At 45.5% G+C, this 17,615-nt stretch overlaps 1 protein-coding gene across 1 annotated transcript; it reads left to right on the top strand.

Moving 5' to 3' along the window:
* Positions 1-122: 122 nt before the first annotated feature.
* Positions 123-16,689, top strand: THBS1 (thrombospondin 1). The gene is made up of 22 exons (XM_006176600.2): positions 123-277; positions 860-955; positions 1,210-1,769; positions 2,669-2,744; positions 3,041-3,240; positions 3,354-3,476; positions 4,513-4,606; positions 6,067-6,240; positions 6,602-6,778; positions 7,094-7,267; positions 7,489-7,616; positions 7,730-7,882; positions 8,324-8,542; positions 9,029-9,136; positions 9,712-9,871; positions 10,021-10,139; positions 11,802-12,036; positions 12,224-12,451; positions 12,618-12,889; positions 13,321-13,418; positions 13,524-13,663; positions 14,576-16,689. The coding sequence occupies exons 2-22, from the start codon at positions 889-891 to the stop codon at positions 14,581-14,583; spliced, it is 3,513 nt and encodes a 1,170-aa protein (XP_006176662.1). The 5' UTR covers positions 123-277; positions 860-888; the 3' UTR covers positions 14,584-16,689.
* Positions 16,690-17,615: the final 926 nt, after the last annotated feature.

Genomic DNA, 17,615 nt, shown 5'->3' with positions numbered 1-17,615 from the left:
GACTGGCCCCCCTCCCGCTTCCTGCCCGGCCGCCTCCCATTGGCCAGAGGAAACCCCAGGAATGTGAGCGCCCCTTTAAAAGCGCGCGGCTCCGCCGCCTAGCCAGCCACTGCACCCGGGCCGGCTGGATAGCGCCCACTCCGGCAAGCTCCCTCACAGCCTCCGATCCCGCGGCCTCCCGGGCGCACCGACCTTCCCGCGCCTCTCCAGTGCTCAGTTACGTCGCTGCGGCCTCCGGACGCCGCCTGTCCCGGCCGCTGCACCCGTGTCCACACAGGTAAGGAGTCCCCGGGCGGCCGCAGAGGGCCAGTGCTGACCTGGCCATCCACCTGGAGCTCCCAGGCCTCTGTCCCTCAGGGACCCCGCATCTCACACTTTTCACCTTTCCCATTCTGTCCCTCCCAGCCGCTGGGGGACTCTTCTCGTGGAGGGGCTCCAGAGCCATCCTCTACAGCTTTGGGGTTCACAAACCAACTCGCCAGGACACCCCAAGATTTTCTTCTATTCTCCAAGTCCTTCCTAACCTTTTCGATCAGCCATCTAGACAAGCCTCTACTCTCCAGTGCCCTCCCTGCACCCCCAGAATCTCCTGGTCCTGCTGTTTACCCTCAACTTCCCAAAGAAAAGCCCCCCGATTGCTGGTCTCGACCCCACCACCACGACTTTATAAAGCCACACTCTCCTCCCAGCGCTGCATTTTCTTCCTGATGCCCTCTCCAAAGTGTATATATACTGTTGCTCCTCATTCCAGCAAATGTGAGGCCAAAGAGGGATCCCTGGGGCCCTGCCCCCAGCCAGGTTTTGCCCACCCTCCTTGCTTGGCTGCCTCTGACCCTGGGCTCTGTGCTTCCTGCTGTAGGTTCCCTGCTGGGCACAAACAGCTCCACCATGGGGCTGGCCTGGGGACTCAGCGTTCTGTTCCTGTTGCAAGTGTGCGGCTCCAACCGCATTCCAGGTGAGTCTGTGTAATACCTTCTGAGGGGGGAGGAAGGGGGAGGGGGTCTGGTTACTGCAGGTGTGCTCCCTCTCATGCACTCCTCTCCCAGCCGCTTCTCCTCTGAGCCTAGGTTCCCTCTAACCTGGAGTTTTTTCAGTTCTTTCGGTGGTCTTTCACCCTGTCCCTCTGTCCCACCCCTCAGAGCTGAGCCCTGACCCTGGTCTGGCTTTGAGAGCTCACTCTTGTCTGTGTGTCCTGCTCTTGTCTAACAGAGTCTGGGGGAGACAACAGCGTGTTTGACATCTTTGAACTCACGGGGGCTGCCCGCAAGGGCTCTGGGCGCCGACTGGTGAAGGGTCCTGACCCTTCCAGCCCAGCTTTCCGCATCGAGGATGCCAACTTGATCCCCCCTGTGCCAGACAACAAGTTCCAAGACCTAGTGGATGCCGTGCGGGCAGAGAAAGGTTTCCTCCTCCTGGCCTCCCTGAGGCAAATGAAGAAGACCCGGGGCACGCTGCTGGCCGTGGAGCGAAAGGACCATTCTGGCCAGGTCTTCAGCGTGGTCTCCAATGGCAAGGCGGGCACCCTGGACCTGAGCCTGACTGTGCAGGGGAAGCAGCACGTGGTGTCAGTAGAAGAAGCCCTCTTGGCGACCGGCCAGTGGAAGAGCATCACCCTGTTTGTGCAGGAGGACAGGGCCCAGCTGTACATCGACTGTGAGAAGATGGAGAATGCTGAGCTGGACGTTCCCATCCAAAGCATCTTCACCAGGGACCTGGCCAGCATTGCTAGACTCCGCATCGCAAAAGGAGGTGTCAATGACAATTTCCAGGTGAGGCCTCTTCTATTCCTGGCCCACGGGGTGGTCTGCTAGGCAGCTGACCTGCCAGAAGGGCTATAGCAGGAGAGGCAGGGGTTCCCGTATAGGAAATACTGAGCTAAAGCAGTGGTTCTCAAACTTTAGGGAGCATCAGAATCGCCTGGAAGGCTTGTTAAAATGTGTCCTGCTTCACCCAACCCCCAGAGTTTTGGATTCAGTAGTTCTGGGATGGGGCCTGATAATTTGCATTTCTAACAAGTTCTAAGGGGAGACTGGTGCTAGTGTTATGGGGACCAGGCTTTGAAAACTACTAAAGGAAACAAGAAACGGTTTTCCTATAACAGCCTGTTCAAACCTTATTCTTCATGCTCTTCTCAGAAAATAACATATTACAAATGCCTTCTATCAATTATAATATTGCTTGAAGTGGATTCTTTTTACAAGCAGAATAAATACCACTTTGCCATCTGATTCCTCATGGCGACGTAACTGGTCTCAAATAAGAGATTAAAATAGTGGCTTTTGCTGCTGCAGCTTCTTCCTTGCTGAAACCTCTAGATCTTTGTAACTGTGGCTTTGAAACTCCTACATTTAACTCTTTGTCACTGGAGAGTGTCATTATATCCTCCGGTCTTAGTATCAGATTCCGTTTCCTGTGTACCCAAGTAGGCTGCTAACTGAATTCTTTGTAAAACACCGAAGACTTGGCAGAAGATACAGTTAAAATTTTTGAAGTTGTCTGGCAATTCATTGTCGGTGTGTTATTTTGGCATGGTGATCTTAAAAAGGAGTTCCTTTAAACTTTTAGAACAACTATTGTGTGCTTTTCCTAGCATAAACAGTCGCCCCCCACCCACTGACCCCCGCCCCTCACCAACACTCTACAAGTAGTATGTATCCTCTGCCCACAGGGGGTGCTGCAGAATGTGAGGTTTGTCTTTGGAACCACACCAGAAGACATCCTCAGGAACAAAGGCTGCTCCAGCTGTGAGTATTCTTCTATTTTTAGGGCATGTGGGAAAATTGGGGGGTATTCCACCCAAAACAAGCTGAGAAACTTCATCAGTGGTGGTTGTGAATAAATTACCCCAAGTCACATAGTTAAGAGGTATATAAAGGTGACCTCAAAGAGCTTTTCACACACACACATCCCCTCCATCTGCATCCCACACCCAAAATGAAATATCTTTTACAATTAGGAACCTTTGGGACTGGCTGGCGAGAACATCTGTTTGAAGATCTTCTAAGACTTTCCTCATCTGTGTTCCTTTGTTTCTTGGCAGCTACCAATGTCCTTCTCACCCTTGATAACAATGTGGTGAATGGTTCCAGCCCTGCCATCCGCACCAACTACATTGGCCACAAGACAAAGGATCTGCAAGCCATCTGTGGCATCTCCTGTGACGAGCTGTCCAGCATGGTCCTGGAGCTCAGGGGCCTGCGCACCATTGTGACCACCCTGCAGGACAGCATCCGCAAAGTGGTCAGTGGCCTCCGCTCCCAGCCCATTAGCACAAGCCCCTGAACAGGCCTCACCAGTGATGCCGAATGACGGAAAATGAGGTTGGATGCTAATGACCTTTCTCCCCCTTTTAGACTGAAGAGAACAAGGAGCTGGCCAACGAGCTGAGGAGGCCTCCCCTCTGCTACCACAACGGAGTCCAGTACAGGAATAACGAGGAGTGGACGGTGGACAGCTGCACTGAGTGTCGCTGTCAGGTAAGGATCTCTGCAGACTAAAACACGAATCAGTGGCACGTCTGAGGCCACAGTCTCTGGGGAAGGATCCAGATGCCCACACAGGCTCTTTTTCTGTTCCATGGCCTGATCCCAAAGTGGTGTCGTTTGTTTTTGTTTTTGTTTTTGTTTTTTTATGATGCACTTATGACATCTACAAAATCTTTAAACTCTTGGTTTTTCAAAGTCTTAATTATACCCCAGGCTAAGTACCTAAAAGAACTTATCTGCTAACTCATCCAAATAGCTTACCTGCTTTAGTTCAAAGGGTAAGTGTTAAATGTCAGGTCAGTAAAACCTAGCTGGAACTTTTTTCCGCAGCCTTGATTTCTATTCAGCTCTGACATGGAGATTCTTTTCCTACAGTACTGACTGCTGTTCAAATTACTCTGCCCGACATTGTTAGGGTAGAGCTGTCCCCTTAGACGGTGCTGCCTGCAGTGTGCATGCCCTTCTAACTCCCCAGTGCCAGGGGCAGTTGAGTTTGGAGGGTGTACCTGGCTCATGGAGCAAAGACAAATCATGGATTACTGGACTGGGGAGCTGACTTTACTAAATTCCCATTCTTCTCCAATGTAATATAAAGCCAGATCTATCCATGAGGAAATAAAATGCTCATTGATCTTCTTTTCCCCCTCAGGATATAATTTAAAAATTTTCAAATCCTGGCTGAGTTTGATGAGTTTGAGTTTAGATGCAGAGTCATAGATCTGATGCATGATACTTGGTGGTTCCCTTTGGAGAAACTTTCCATGCTATACTGTGCATGAAGAACTGACTAAGTGACAATTAAGAAAGAACTCTCCAAGGAATGAAGTGGCAAGTCACCAGCACTAGAACTGTCTCTCTGGTCCTGCTGGCTGCCAATATGACACAGGCAGATCTTCTATTAAAATCATTCCACTAGAGCATTTCCAGCCCTGCTTGCATTTTAGCTTGTACTTGAAATGTTACAATATGGAAACTTCTGCTTGCAATATACATAGTAACCCATTTCTCCCTCACTTTGGCCCTGCAGAACTCAGTTACCATCTGCAAAAAAGTGTCCTGCCCCATCATGCCCTGCTCCAATGCCACCGTTCCTGATGGAGAATGCTGCCCACGGTGTTGGCGTAAGTCCTAAAACTGCATAACTATTCTTCAGTGACTGGATCAGTTCTACATAAGCACAGGACAGCAGAACATAATGCTGGAACCCCACCCCCATCTCCATCATGTTTTCATTCAGTTTCCTGCTATAGCATCTGCTTAACTGCTGGTTTGTCTGCTGCATAGAGCCAAAAACTCCGTTAGGACTAAACTTAATTACCCCCCTGGATTATGGCACAGGCAATCATCTTGGTCTAGCTTACTGATGATGATTCTGTGCTCTGAGTAAAGAAGAGATGAATTTGTAGCAGCAAATAGCTCTATGCTGACTACTTTTAGAATTTGACTTTATGGCCTCAAGTCAAGAAAAGTCTGCTCACCAGAGAAATTGATGGGCTTTGGTGTGAGCATCGGACTTAACTGGAAAAGTTCTGCCCATTTTATCTAAGAGACTTAAGAGAACACAGCAGTTTGAATTTCAGGGTCCTAAAAGATATAGGGCACTGTATTGTTCCATGGTACCCAATCCCTGGGTTTTGTTGCCAGTATGAATTAATCACTTTGTGGAGACAATATAGTCATAAAAATGATTCATCACAAGTCAAGTAAATAAAACACGCAGATAGCACTCACCCTTCACCTCCTCACCTGCACACACCACCACACCTACTCTACATACACTGATCACAGCTCAGAATGACCGGTCCCATCCAGAGGTATTAGTGATACTGGCACTGTCGTAATCATCTGTACGGCACTTTCTGTTCAGCATTCACTTCAGGTGTCCGGTAAAGGGCACAAAGCTAGCTGGGGACCAGCGGAGCTCTGAACTTGAATCGGGGATTGCTAGGAAAACTTCCAACTGGTGGCAAGGGAAAACTTCCAACTGGCGGCAAGAGAAAACAAGTTCTCTGTCTCATGTCTGACATAGCTAGATGTGGTTGTAGTTGTGGTGCCCGGGCAGATGGTAAACACTTTCCTCTTGTGAAAATATGTGCAGAAAAGGCCCCAAATGCTCGGGTGAGAGGAGCAACACACTGACTAACCTCATGACCGAGCCAGAGCCAGAGCCAACAGCGGCTCTGCTGCCTTCATGCTCATCTGCCAAACACATGGTCTCTGACTCCCCTGAAAGTCAGAAGTTCACTCCTATAAGTTGCCTGAAACTCAAATACTCTTGGAAGCCTGGGACTGGAAATGCCTCCCGAGATACCTTAAGTCGGAAAAGGGAAACTTATTTGAAATGCAGAGAGGAGGAAGGAGACAGAGATGAATAGAAACACACCCTGGGAGAAGACTCAGCTGTACTGACCCAGCCAAAGCATGCAATTACCCCAAGGCTGTGCACAGGATGACCTGGGATAAACCCCTTGGCCACTGGCCTAAGAAATTTATTGCTTTTCACCTTCTGGCACGGGAAGAAAGTCCCGAGCAGAGCAGTCTAAAGAATAGCTTGTTTTAAATGAACCCGTCTCCTCTGCAGCCAGCGACTCTGCGGATGACGGTTGGTCCCCGTGGTCTGAGTGGACTTCTTGCTCTGCAACATGTGGCAATGGAATCCAGCAGCGCGGTCGCTCCTGTGACAGCCTCAACAACAGATGCGAGGGCTCCTCCGTGCAGACGCGGACCTGCCACATTCAGGAGTGTGACAAGAGATGTAAGCATCTTGGCCCTGGAGAATGTGGAGAGCTCACCTGTCCTTGTCATCACCAACAGTGACTCCATAGCATAGGGGTTAAGAGCACAGGCTCTAGACTCTGTATCTAACCCCCAATTCTCCCACTTATCTGCACCCTTGAGCACAACATATCTTGAGGCTCTTTCCTCATCTGCAAGTTGGGGTAAGAATAGTTCTTGATAGTCCTTTGAGGATTTTTTAAGAAATGACTATACCAGAAAGTATTCACTCTTCTGTTGATAGTTATTTTGAGAATTTTATTTAGATAATGCTTCTGAAGCAGTTAGCGCAGAGCTTGGCTTGTGGGAAGCACCATATAACCATCAGCTTGGTACTTTAGTTAAACAGGATGGCGGCTGGAGCCACTGGTCCCCGTGGTCGTCTTGTTCGGTAACATGTGGTGATGGTGTGATCACAAGGATCCGGCTCTGCAACTCTCCCAGCCCCCAGATGAACGGGAAGCCATGTGAGGGCGAAGCTCGGGAGACCAAAGCCTGCCAGAAGGACGCCTGCCCCAGTAAGTGCACGCCGTGCCGCACCACCTGGCGGCCGCTCTGCCCCACTGGCTGCCTGGCATCGGCAGCCTTGGCTCAGTGGGTCACAGAGGGGAAAAGTTTCCTTCCTAGAGGAACAAACAGAAGGCCCCATCCTGCATGCCCAGCAGCTTTTAATGAAAAACAGAAAGAACCATTTCAGACTCACCCTCTTCCTGAACATCCTTTCCACGTGTCAGGGCAGCAGAGGTTTCTTGAACAGACTTAGGAGGGTCTTCTGTGAGGTAAGGTGTTTGAAAATTGGCCTTACCTTTGGCATGTGGTTTGTTTTCTTACAGTCAATGGAGGCTGGGGACCCTGGTCACCGTGGGACATCTGTTCTGTCACTTGTGGTGGAGGGGTGCAGAAACGTAGCCGGCTCTGCAACAACCCCACACCCCAGTTTGGAGGCAAGGACTGCGTAGGCGATGTGACCGAAAACCAGATCTGCAACAAGCAGGACTGTCCCATTGGTGAGCCATGCAGCCTGGGACAAACCACTGAACGCCACTGTCAGCATTCACAGGGCTTCAGCTCTGAATGGTCCTGAGCAGTCTGATTACTCTAAAACGCCAGATGGACAGCATAATCTCAATGAGTTATCAGTTGTGTAGACCCTGCAGTGTTTTACAGCCTTGGTTTTTAAGTGCCTAGAATGCTGAGACCAACCTCTTGCCTGTCTCTCTTGTCTCAGATGGATGCCTGTCCAATCCCTGCTTTGCCGGTGCCAAGTGTACGAGCTACCCTGACGGCAGCTGGAAGTGTGGTGCTTGTCCCCCAGGCTACAGTGGAAATGGTGTCCAGTGCAAAGATGTTGATGAGGTGAGGCACTGGGGTCTCACCATTCCCAGACCTTGGACAGCAGCTCACCTGTCCTAGTCATTTCCTGTGGCAGTGTTCTCGAAATCTGAAGCTGACTGTTGTGTCTTCTGTAGTGCAAAGAAGTCCCCGATGCCTGCTTCAACCACAACGGAGAGCACAGGTGTGAGAACACGGACCCAGGCTACAACTGCCTGCCCTGCCCACCGCGCTTCACTGGCTCGCAACCCTACGGCCGGGGCGTCGAACACGCCACTGCCAACAAACAGGTAGAGCAGACGGGACCGGTAGAATAGAGGGAAGGAGGAGTGTCCTCCACTGAAACAGTCAAAAGTGGGGGATGCCATCTCATACCCTTCACGGAAAACAGGGAAGGGGGTGAATGTACAGCCTAGCTTTTAGAAGCAGGACCAGAAAATCCATTGTACATCCAGCAGGGAAAACTGGTCCATCACATTTGGCGATACTGCTCTGGAATGAGTTGTGAGCAGATGGACTTGTGAAGGCCGAGGTGCTGAGCAATTTTAAGAAAAACACACATAAAGTGATGTTAGCCTGTAACCTGGACACCCACGGGGAGAATGGGAAGGACCCACACTCTTCCCGTGGAGCTCTGTCTGCTTGAGATGATAGGGATTCAGGGTCCTGTTTCTGCAGTGTCTGCGGATGCTCGAAGGCTCCACCTTAACTACAGGATGTTGTACCCTCAGGTGTGCAAGCCCCGCAACCCCTGCACGGACGGGACGCACGACTGCAACAAGAACGCTAAGTGCAACTACCTGGGCCACTACAGCGACCCCATGTACCGCTGCGAGTGCAAGCCTGGCTATGCTGGCAATGGCATCATCTGCGGGGAGGACACAGACCTGGATGGCTGGCCCAACGAGAACCTGGTGTGCGTGGCCAATGCAACTTACCACTGTAAAAAGGTAGGCCCGCTTTCCTCTTCGGCTTCCCCAAAGCCCTTATCAAGGGAACAGGCGGGGGAATTTTAAATGCTTAAAGTTTGAAAGTGAAACCAAATTATGAAGTCATGCAACGGCCAAGCAGCACTAACTCTTATTAATTTTAAAGCCCTTGGTGCCAAGAACATGAACGGGGCAGGCCATTTGGGCAGCTGACTTCCATAGTATAATATTTTGTCCAAAATAATGTTCACTACTTTACCAGATACCAGCAGATCATGCTAGCATGTATGAAGTCTAGAACATTATACAGCATGCTCTGTGTGTGTGTGTGTGTGTGTGTGTGTACCCCCCAGGAAAATTTTTTTTTTTTTGTCTTCCTGTTAAAAGCATGGGCTGTCACTGTGCAGCATTTGGGTCTTCTGTCTGCAGTGTTTGGGTACACGCTCTCTCGCATGAGCTGAGCGACAGGCATGCAGACTGCAGCTGTAACGTGTCTTCTCTTTCCAGGATAATTGCCCCAACCTTCCCAACTCAGGGCAGGAAGACTATGACAAGGATGGAATTGGCGATGCCTGTGATGATGATGATGACAATGATAAAATCCCAGATGACAGGGTAAAAACAAAATGTTTTCCATTCCCCTTTTATCTTTTCTATTCAGCAACAGCTGACAACACCTTAAGATTCAATGAAATTACAGAGCTATAGGGGAAAATAAACCGAACTGATATCTGGGATAATCAGAAGTTACTCGCTGTGTTTCAGTAGTTTGAGGACATAGATGTTGCCAAGAGAATTTTTAAATGGGGGTTTTGTTTTTCATCACAGCCTTCCCTTCCCCCAGTTTGAGCAAGAAGTTATAATATGTAAACAAATGACTCTTGGCTCCCAAATTTGTTTCAAATGTCTTCTCCAAGTCGCACTAAGATTTACCTTGCACATACTGAGAATGGCGATACTGAGTTTAGATTTACATCTCACTGATTCCTAACCAACATGGATTCACTTTCATACATCATGTCCTGGCTTTTAACTTTTAAAGTGATCGTTTTACAGAGGACTCAGTATCTACTAAGTAGAAAATCATTGTTGCAGATTTTTGCATTTTTATATATATTTTGCTGTGGTTTGAGGCTTGAGCTGGTTTCATGGACAATGTTGTAAAATGCTTCATTTTTTTCTCTTGGCAGGACAACTGTCCGTTCCATTACAATCCAGCCCAGTACGACTATGACAGAGATGACGTGGGAGACCGCTGTGACAACTGCCCCTACAACCACAACCCAGACCAGGCAGACACAGACAACAACGGGGAAGGAGACGCCTGCGCCGCGGACATTGATGGGGATGGTAAGGTACTCCCTGACTCCAGCAGGTGCGCAGGCAATGGTGACTGCGCTTAGCTTTCCACCTTCAGCAGCCCTGGCTGCAGTGTGCCGACTGGTTGAAAAACTTGAGGCTGGAGATTCCTGCTCTTATCTGTCCCCTGTTCTCCACAGGCATCCTCAATGAACGGGACAACTGCCAATATGTCTACAATGTGGACCAGAGAGACACTGACATGGATGGGGTTGGAGATCAGTGTGACAACTGCCCCCTGGAACACAATCCAGATCAGGTAGGTGGATTTCTTTCAGAATCTTTCAGTAAAGTGTTAGAATATCCCTTTCTGGGCCTCTGAAAAATAGAGGAGTTAGATAGAGTCCAAGCACTTTCATTGCCATGGCTCTCAGTGGTCTGGTAGCCAACTGCAGTACTTTCATGGAAACAGTGTGCCTGATGCGAGCTCCTTGCAGAGTCCTGTAGGTCTTTAGCATGACAGTATTGTAACTTCGAGCTTGCCTTCCACAAGAAGGTCTATGTGACCTGCTCAGTGTGATCGACCATTGTTAAGATAAATTATACAAAGCAGAAATCTGTGAGATGTCTCATATTTGAGACTAAGAGATGGAAGAAAATATCCCTAAGCAAAATATACAACCATTTTCATAGTTAATAATAATGATGATCTGGCTGCAAGAAAATCAAACTAAAATTACTTCCAAAAACTGGGGAAATGCCTGTTTCTTTGTCATTCTTCAAACATGTCTGGCATTGCAGACAGCTCATTCTACACCCATGCTGGGGAGTGCTGCAAATAGATATCCCCCAGAACAGGTTCCATGTCTGCAGGTATTTCTTTGCTTGCATAATTTCTCATCATTATTTTCCAGGGATAAAAGTTAAGGCATATTTTTTCTAAAATGCATTGTTCTGGAAATTTAAAAACCAGCTTTTTAAAAATGGGAGTATTTTTTAAAGATTCAAGAAATGAGAAATCCAGCTCTCTGGAGAAATCCAGAAATCTTCCTAATATTTGCTCTTATGAGGGGCCCTATGAAACAAAAAGCAGCTGGATGAAGAGCTTTGGGGTCATGATGGGAAAATCTGAATGATCTGGGATAGCTTTGCTGATACATGGCATTGGGGGTCATCTGTTTTGAGTTTGGGTCTTAACTGTAAACAAATGTAAATCAATGTCATTTAACCTCCCTGAATGAGTTTTTGGTTCTTCAGATAATGATAAAATTTATAACAATTCACATATCAGGTAAAAATCTTAATGGCAAAGAGCAGAAATATGGGCAAGAAAAATTCCAACTTGTGTATAAATAATCCCTAAGCATCCCATGTACAATAATTAATGTAAAAAAGTACCCTGAGAAGTATGGTCTTGAAAAAATTTAGAATTTTGACTGGACCTGAGCCAACTGTTGACAATCATTATGGACTAGATGTATAAAACTAAATACCTAAAGAAGAAGAAAATCATTGATCCCACCATACAGATTACCCAGTATGCACAGGAAGCAGTGCCATGTTCCCATGACTGAATGACCTAGAGTAGTTGTCGACACGTCAACAGTTTCATAGTCGAAAACTTCAATGGAAAATATCACAATGTACCCAAAGAATTTCATTTATCATTACAATATAAGCCCTTAACATGGCATTCTATCCTTAGTGATGAAATAATGCTTTCTATTTACTTTTACCTAGAAAGTTTTCTATTTTTCAAAACTCTTAAATATCCGTGTTAAAACTGTCATATGAAAGCAAAGATCAAGAAGAAAAACACTTTAACATTTGTTAATATGACTGGCTTTCAGCAGTAGCATATAGATCGTGAAACCATATTAATCAGAAACTGGCCATATTAATCAGTGAAGAATCTTCCACAAGATATCTATAGCATCAGTGATTCATACTCCAACTTACCGTCCATTTCTGTCTCTTTCAGCTTGACTCGGACTCGGACCGCATTGGAGACACCTGTGACAACAATCAGGATATTGATGAAGATGGCCACCAGAACAACCTGGACAACTGTCCCTACGTGCCCAACGCCAACCAGGCTGATCACGACAAGGATGGCAAGGGCGATGCTTGCGACCATGACGATGACAACGATGGCATTCCTGATGACAGGGACAACTGCAGGCTCGTGCCCAACCCTGACCAGAAGGATTCTGATGGTGAGTCAGTGGAGCCGCTTGTTAAGACAGTAACTGAGACCATGGCTGTCTGGATGAAGGAAGTAAAAACAAAGCTGAAAGCACTGGAGGATGAAAAGACCAAATGTCAGCTTTGACAGATAGTGGGTTTCTGACGCCAGAAATAGTACTTCAGAATTTCACTCAACTCTTGCCTTTTTGGCCTTAGGCGATGGTCGAGGTGATGCTTGCAAAGATGATTTTGACCATGACAACGTGCCAGACATCGATGACATCTGCCCTGAAAACGTTGACATCAGTGAGACAGATTTCCGCCGATTCCAGATGATTCCTCTAGATCCCAAAGGGACATCCCAAAATGACCCTAACTGGGTTGTACGTCATCAGGGTAAAGAACTCGTCCAGACTGTCAACTGTGATCCTGGACTTGCTGTAGGTGAGTAAGGAGGTTTTCAAACCAAAGGCCCCTGCATACAGGGGAAAGAAGCAAATGTAAAAGCTGGCAGTTGCATGTGTCCCCGGGGTTACTGAAAATGTCTAGCAATGTAACGAGAACCTCCTGAAGGCTACAGGTTTAACCTGGGTCTGGTCTCCTCTTCCAGGTTATGATGAGTTTAACGCTGTGGACTTCAGTGGCACCTTTTTCATCAACACCGAAAGGGATGACGACTATGCCGGATTTGTGTTTGGCTACCAGTCCAGCAGCCGCTTCTACGTTGTGATGTGGAAGCAAGTCACCCAGTCCTACTGGGACACCAACCCCACGAGGGCTCAGGGATACTCAGGCCTTTCTGTGAAGGTTGTAAATTCTACCACGGGGCCTGGCGAGCACCTGCGGAATGCCCTGTGGCACACGGGAAACACCCCTGGCCAGGTGAGCACAGTGCCCTGCAGGACAAGGCCGGGGAGGGCTGCTGGACCAGCATTAGGGATGCTGTGCTTTGGCCACGCCTCCCAATAGGGAGTCTTAGATATCAAGTTCCCAGCATCACCAACTGCAGGATTAAGCTCTGCTTTGTAAGAACATCCTAGTGTCTGAGAAGGGAGCTTGCTGTAATCAAGAGTTACCCTTCAAATCCAAAGGCTGTTTAACCCTCTTCAAACAAACAAAAAATTTCCCTTCTCTCTGCTTTATATGTACATTCAAGGGCACACATCAAATGAAAGAGGCCTTGGAAAAAGAGGCCTTGCAGCCCTCCATTTTAGGTCAGCTTGGTTGGTACCTTTCAAGTCACCGTTTCTCACGGAATGAAATAGAAACTCATAATGGAGCTGTTTCAACCTTTTCTTTTCCTTTTCCTCCAGGTGCGCACTCTGTGGCATGACCCTCGCCACATAGGCTGGAAAGATTTCACTGCCTACAGATGGCGTCTCAGCCACAGGCCAAAGACGGGCTTCATTAGGTAAGACTGCTCCGATTCAATTTCACTTAAAAGTCAGACTAACGGAAGAGGAGGAAAAGACCAAAAAGCAAGGGTGTCACTAACAAGAGCTCCTTTTTCCTGCAGAGTGGTGATGTATGAAGGGAAGAAAATCATGGCTGACTCAGGACCCATTTATGACAAAACCTACGCGGGCGGTAGGCTAGGGTTGTTCGTCTTTTCTCAAGAGATGGTGTTCTTCTCCGACCTGAAATATGAATGCAGAGGTAGGAACAACAGAACAGTGACATCCCTAATTCAGACCAATATCAAGAAAGCCAATCATGTGAGAGTCTGATTTACAGACTATTTTAGAGACTGGTCTATTTATATTTTGCTATTGATGACATGATGATAGAAATGAAATACTGCCTCCGAACAGTGGCTTATGTAATCCTGAGCCCTTGTTAACTGTGTTAATTCACTTTGCAATCTCTGTGCTCTTCCTACACAGTGCAAAGGTAAACTGCAGACAAGCTCCTATACAGTTCAGGCCACATCAATAATACTTTACATTTTTTTTAAATTTTACGTTTCCACGTCTTGCACGCCACTTACAAATTTGTTCATGCCATTACACAAGTTGTCTTTCACCACCTTTCCCCGTTGGAAAGGAAGGGAAAGGAGTATTGCCTTCCTACTGGCATGTTACATTAATTTCCACAACTAATCTTGGCTTTTTTTCTCTGTTCTTTTACACTCAGTTGTTACTGAAGCTCTCACTGAGACTAGCATTGGGTCTACTGCAGAACAAGTGCTTAATAAATGTTTACTGGCCCCAGGCCTGGTGCTGACAAGATCACATAGAGTTTAAAAAAAAAACTGTGGTTGATTTTTACTCAGTATTTAAATTATGATATAATCTTTGAGTCTGAATTTTTAAACTAAACCTAAACTTTTAACACTGAAAGCCTTAGAAGCACAGCATAAGTTCTGGAAGGTCCTGCCATGTCAATCTCCTTGCAACAGTGTTCAAACACATTCAAGTGTAATTTTATAAGCTGACAACCTTAAAATACACTTTTGACATGATAAAAGTAGAGCTCTGCCTAGGTTGTTAATTTATTAAGGGATATTAAGATGACAGTGCCTTTATGAACTGGTTTGTTTACATATTTACGTGTTCATTTGTTGAACAGATTCCTAATCATCAAAGTGCTGACCAAAAGACTGATCATAACCAATGCTGGTATTGCACCTTCTGGAACCATGGGCTTAAGAAAACCCCCAGGATCACTCCTCCCTGCCTACCTTTGCTCTCTGCTTGCATCAGTGTGGACTCCTAGGACATGTGACTTGCCTCAAGAAAATGCAATTTTCCAAATCAGACTCAGCATTCAGCCTCTGAATGAGAAGCTTCTGCCAAGAATATAAACAATTACTTGGGTTTGCTTTGGAAAAAGCAGAAGCACCCATGTGCTTCAGTTGGAAGGTGCCTGTTCCACTCTGCTTTTTTCAGAGCAGAGTGCTATTGTGAGGCCAGCTCTGAGCAGTGGACTCCAAAGTGCTTTCAGGCATGTGAGAGAAGGGAGGACTCGTGACGACTGACACACAAAACCACCCCTGACTACTCCCTCCAGAACAGGGGGGTGGGGCCAAAGCCCTAAGGGGAGGGCGCATACCCAAGAGACGATTGTATGAAGAAAATATGGAGGAACAGTTACTTTTTCGGTACTAAGTCATTTTCAGGGGATTGAAAGACTATTGCTGGATTTCATGATGCTGACCAGTGTTAGCTGATTAACCCACATAAATAGGCACTTAAAATAGAAGCAGGGAAGGAAGGAAAAGACTGGCTTCTGGACTTCCTCCCAGATTTCCACGCCCTACCCATCACCTGTAGTGACCAGTATAGGGACTCAGAATTAAACCAGCATAAGGCAGTGCTGCCTGTCACTGCTTGGTTATGTGGAAACTGGTTGTCTTCCAGATGTAGCTTGGGCAGATGTAGCAAGAAAATAAGAAAACCGACCATCTCAGTGAGCACTGGGCTGCTTCCCAACGGAGGGGTAGCTGTGCTTGTATTTTTATGGTTAGAAAGGCACAAAATTATCAACTTAACTAAAACATTCCTTTTCTCTCTTTTTTTTTCTGAATATTATGGAGTTTTCCAATGTTCTCTTTTGGACTGTAGTCTTGTTTTGTTTTGTTTTGTTTTGCAAACACTTTACAGTGTAAAATATTTATTTTTTACTTTTTCTGGAGGATCTGTCTGAAAGATTATTCACGGGACAGGAAGAAGTGTAAGGACTATCCCTATCATCTTTGCTACAAGTCTTCACGACTGTAAGATTGTAAATACAGATTATTTATTAACTCTGTTCTACCTGGAATCTAGGTTTCATATGGAAAGTGTTTGAGAGCAGGTGGTTGAGATTTATCAGCAAATCCCTCACAGGAACGGCACAAGAAAATCAGAGCAAGCTGCTCCTCACTTTAGGCTTAGACTCAATGATTTGGGCTTCTTTATTTTCCCCCTTTGTTTTGTTTTTTTCAAGTGGAATTAGCTGGTTGTCCATTTGCAAGGGTTTTTAGTTTGCAAAGAAAGCCAGGAGGACTTTAATACTGTTTTCTTACCCCATCCCTTGTGCCTATTTCCAGGGAGACGAAAAGCATCTACACTTATTATTTTTTCCTTTTTCCAAAAGAAGAAAATGACAAAGGTGAAACTTATATACAAATATTACCTCATTTGTTGTGTGACTGAGTAAAGAATTTTGGGATCAAGCAGAAAGAGTTTAAGTGTCTAACAAACTTAAAGCTACTGTAGTACCTAAAAAAAAGTCAATGTTGTACATAGTATAAAAATTCTTCACAGAAAAAGTATTCCCAATAAGGAAATAGCATTGAAATGTTAAATACGTTTTCTGAAAGTTGTTTTTTCCTATCATCTTGTATACCATTGCTTTATTTTTATAAATTATTTTCTCATTGCCATTGGAATAGATATCTCAGATTGTGTAGATATGCTATTTAAATAATTTATCAGGAAATACTGTGTAGAGTTAGTATTTCTATTTTTATAAAATGTTTGCACACTGAATTGAAGAAATGTTCGTTTTTCTTTTTGTTTTGTTGATTTGTTTTTTGCTTGTTAATCCCCCCATTTTTACTATTTGCCAATTCTTTTCTAGGAATGTGCTTTTTTGTACACATTTTTATCCATTTTACATTCTAAAGCAGTGTAAGTTGTATATTACTGTTTCTTATGTACAAGGAACAACAATAAATCATATGGAAATTTATATTTATACTTACTGTATCCGTGTTTATTTGTTTTCTGGCTTTATGTTATGAGGTATGGGTAAATTCCATCCTTATACCACCATAGCATACCCACAAAAAAATTATAGTAAGTAACAGTGAACATATTCATAGTTCTTATACAATTTAGGGAAGATTTAGTTGCTTAGACTATGTATTTGCTGGATTTGTGGAATAAAAGAACAAAACAACAAATTAGCTTGTCATATTAAAAACATAGCAAAGAAAAAAGTACCCCTCCACCAAGAAGTGGGACCTAAAAGGGTACAATTTCAGATTTTACTAATATCATTAAATGTCATCTAGTTGAATCTTTTTCAAAGCCCAGTTCTGTTTCTAAAAACAATGAAAAAGGAAAACAGGAGTGAGGTACACACAGCTCTCCCAGCTACATTTTCTGACCAATGAATGAAGGCAGTGGGTGGGAAACACAACCGCATATTGTGGGAAGGCTTCATAAAAGTTAATGAAGGAGGAATCGTCCTTGAAAAGTTGGGTCAAACTCTATAGATATCACCTTTTGGAGAATGGATATACTTTTGGTCAAAAACAGATGACCAAATCACTAAAAAGTCCACAAATGATAAATGCTAGAAAGGGTGTGGAGAAAAGGGAACCCTCCTACACTGTTGATGGGAATGTAGTTTGGTGCAGCCATTATGGAAAATAGTATGGAGATTTCTCAAAAAACTAAAAATAGAATTACCATATGATGCAACAATCCCACTCCTAAGCATATATCCAGAGGAAAATCTAATTTGAAAAGATATATGCCCCCCAATGCTTGTAGCAGCACTATTTACAATAGCCAAGACATGGAAGCAACCTAAACGTCCATCAACAGATGACTGGATAAAGTTGCAGTATATATATATAATGGAATACTACTCGGCCATTAATAAGAATAAAATAATG

This window comes from Camelus ferus, chromosome 6, assembly GCF_009834535.1.
Source record: "Camelus ferus isolate YT-003-E chromosome 6, BCGSAC_Cfer_1.0, whole genome shotgun sequence".
In the NCBI taxonomy this organism is placed as follows: Eukaryota; Metazoa; Chordata; class Mammalia; order Artiodactyla; family Camelidae; genus Camelus; species Camelus ferus.
The sequence above is the reverse complement of the archived record's forward strand: the minus strand, read 5'-3'. Positions and strand labels throughout refer to the sequence as shown.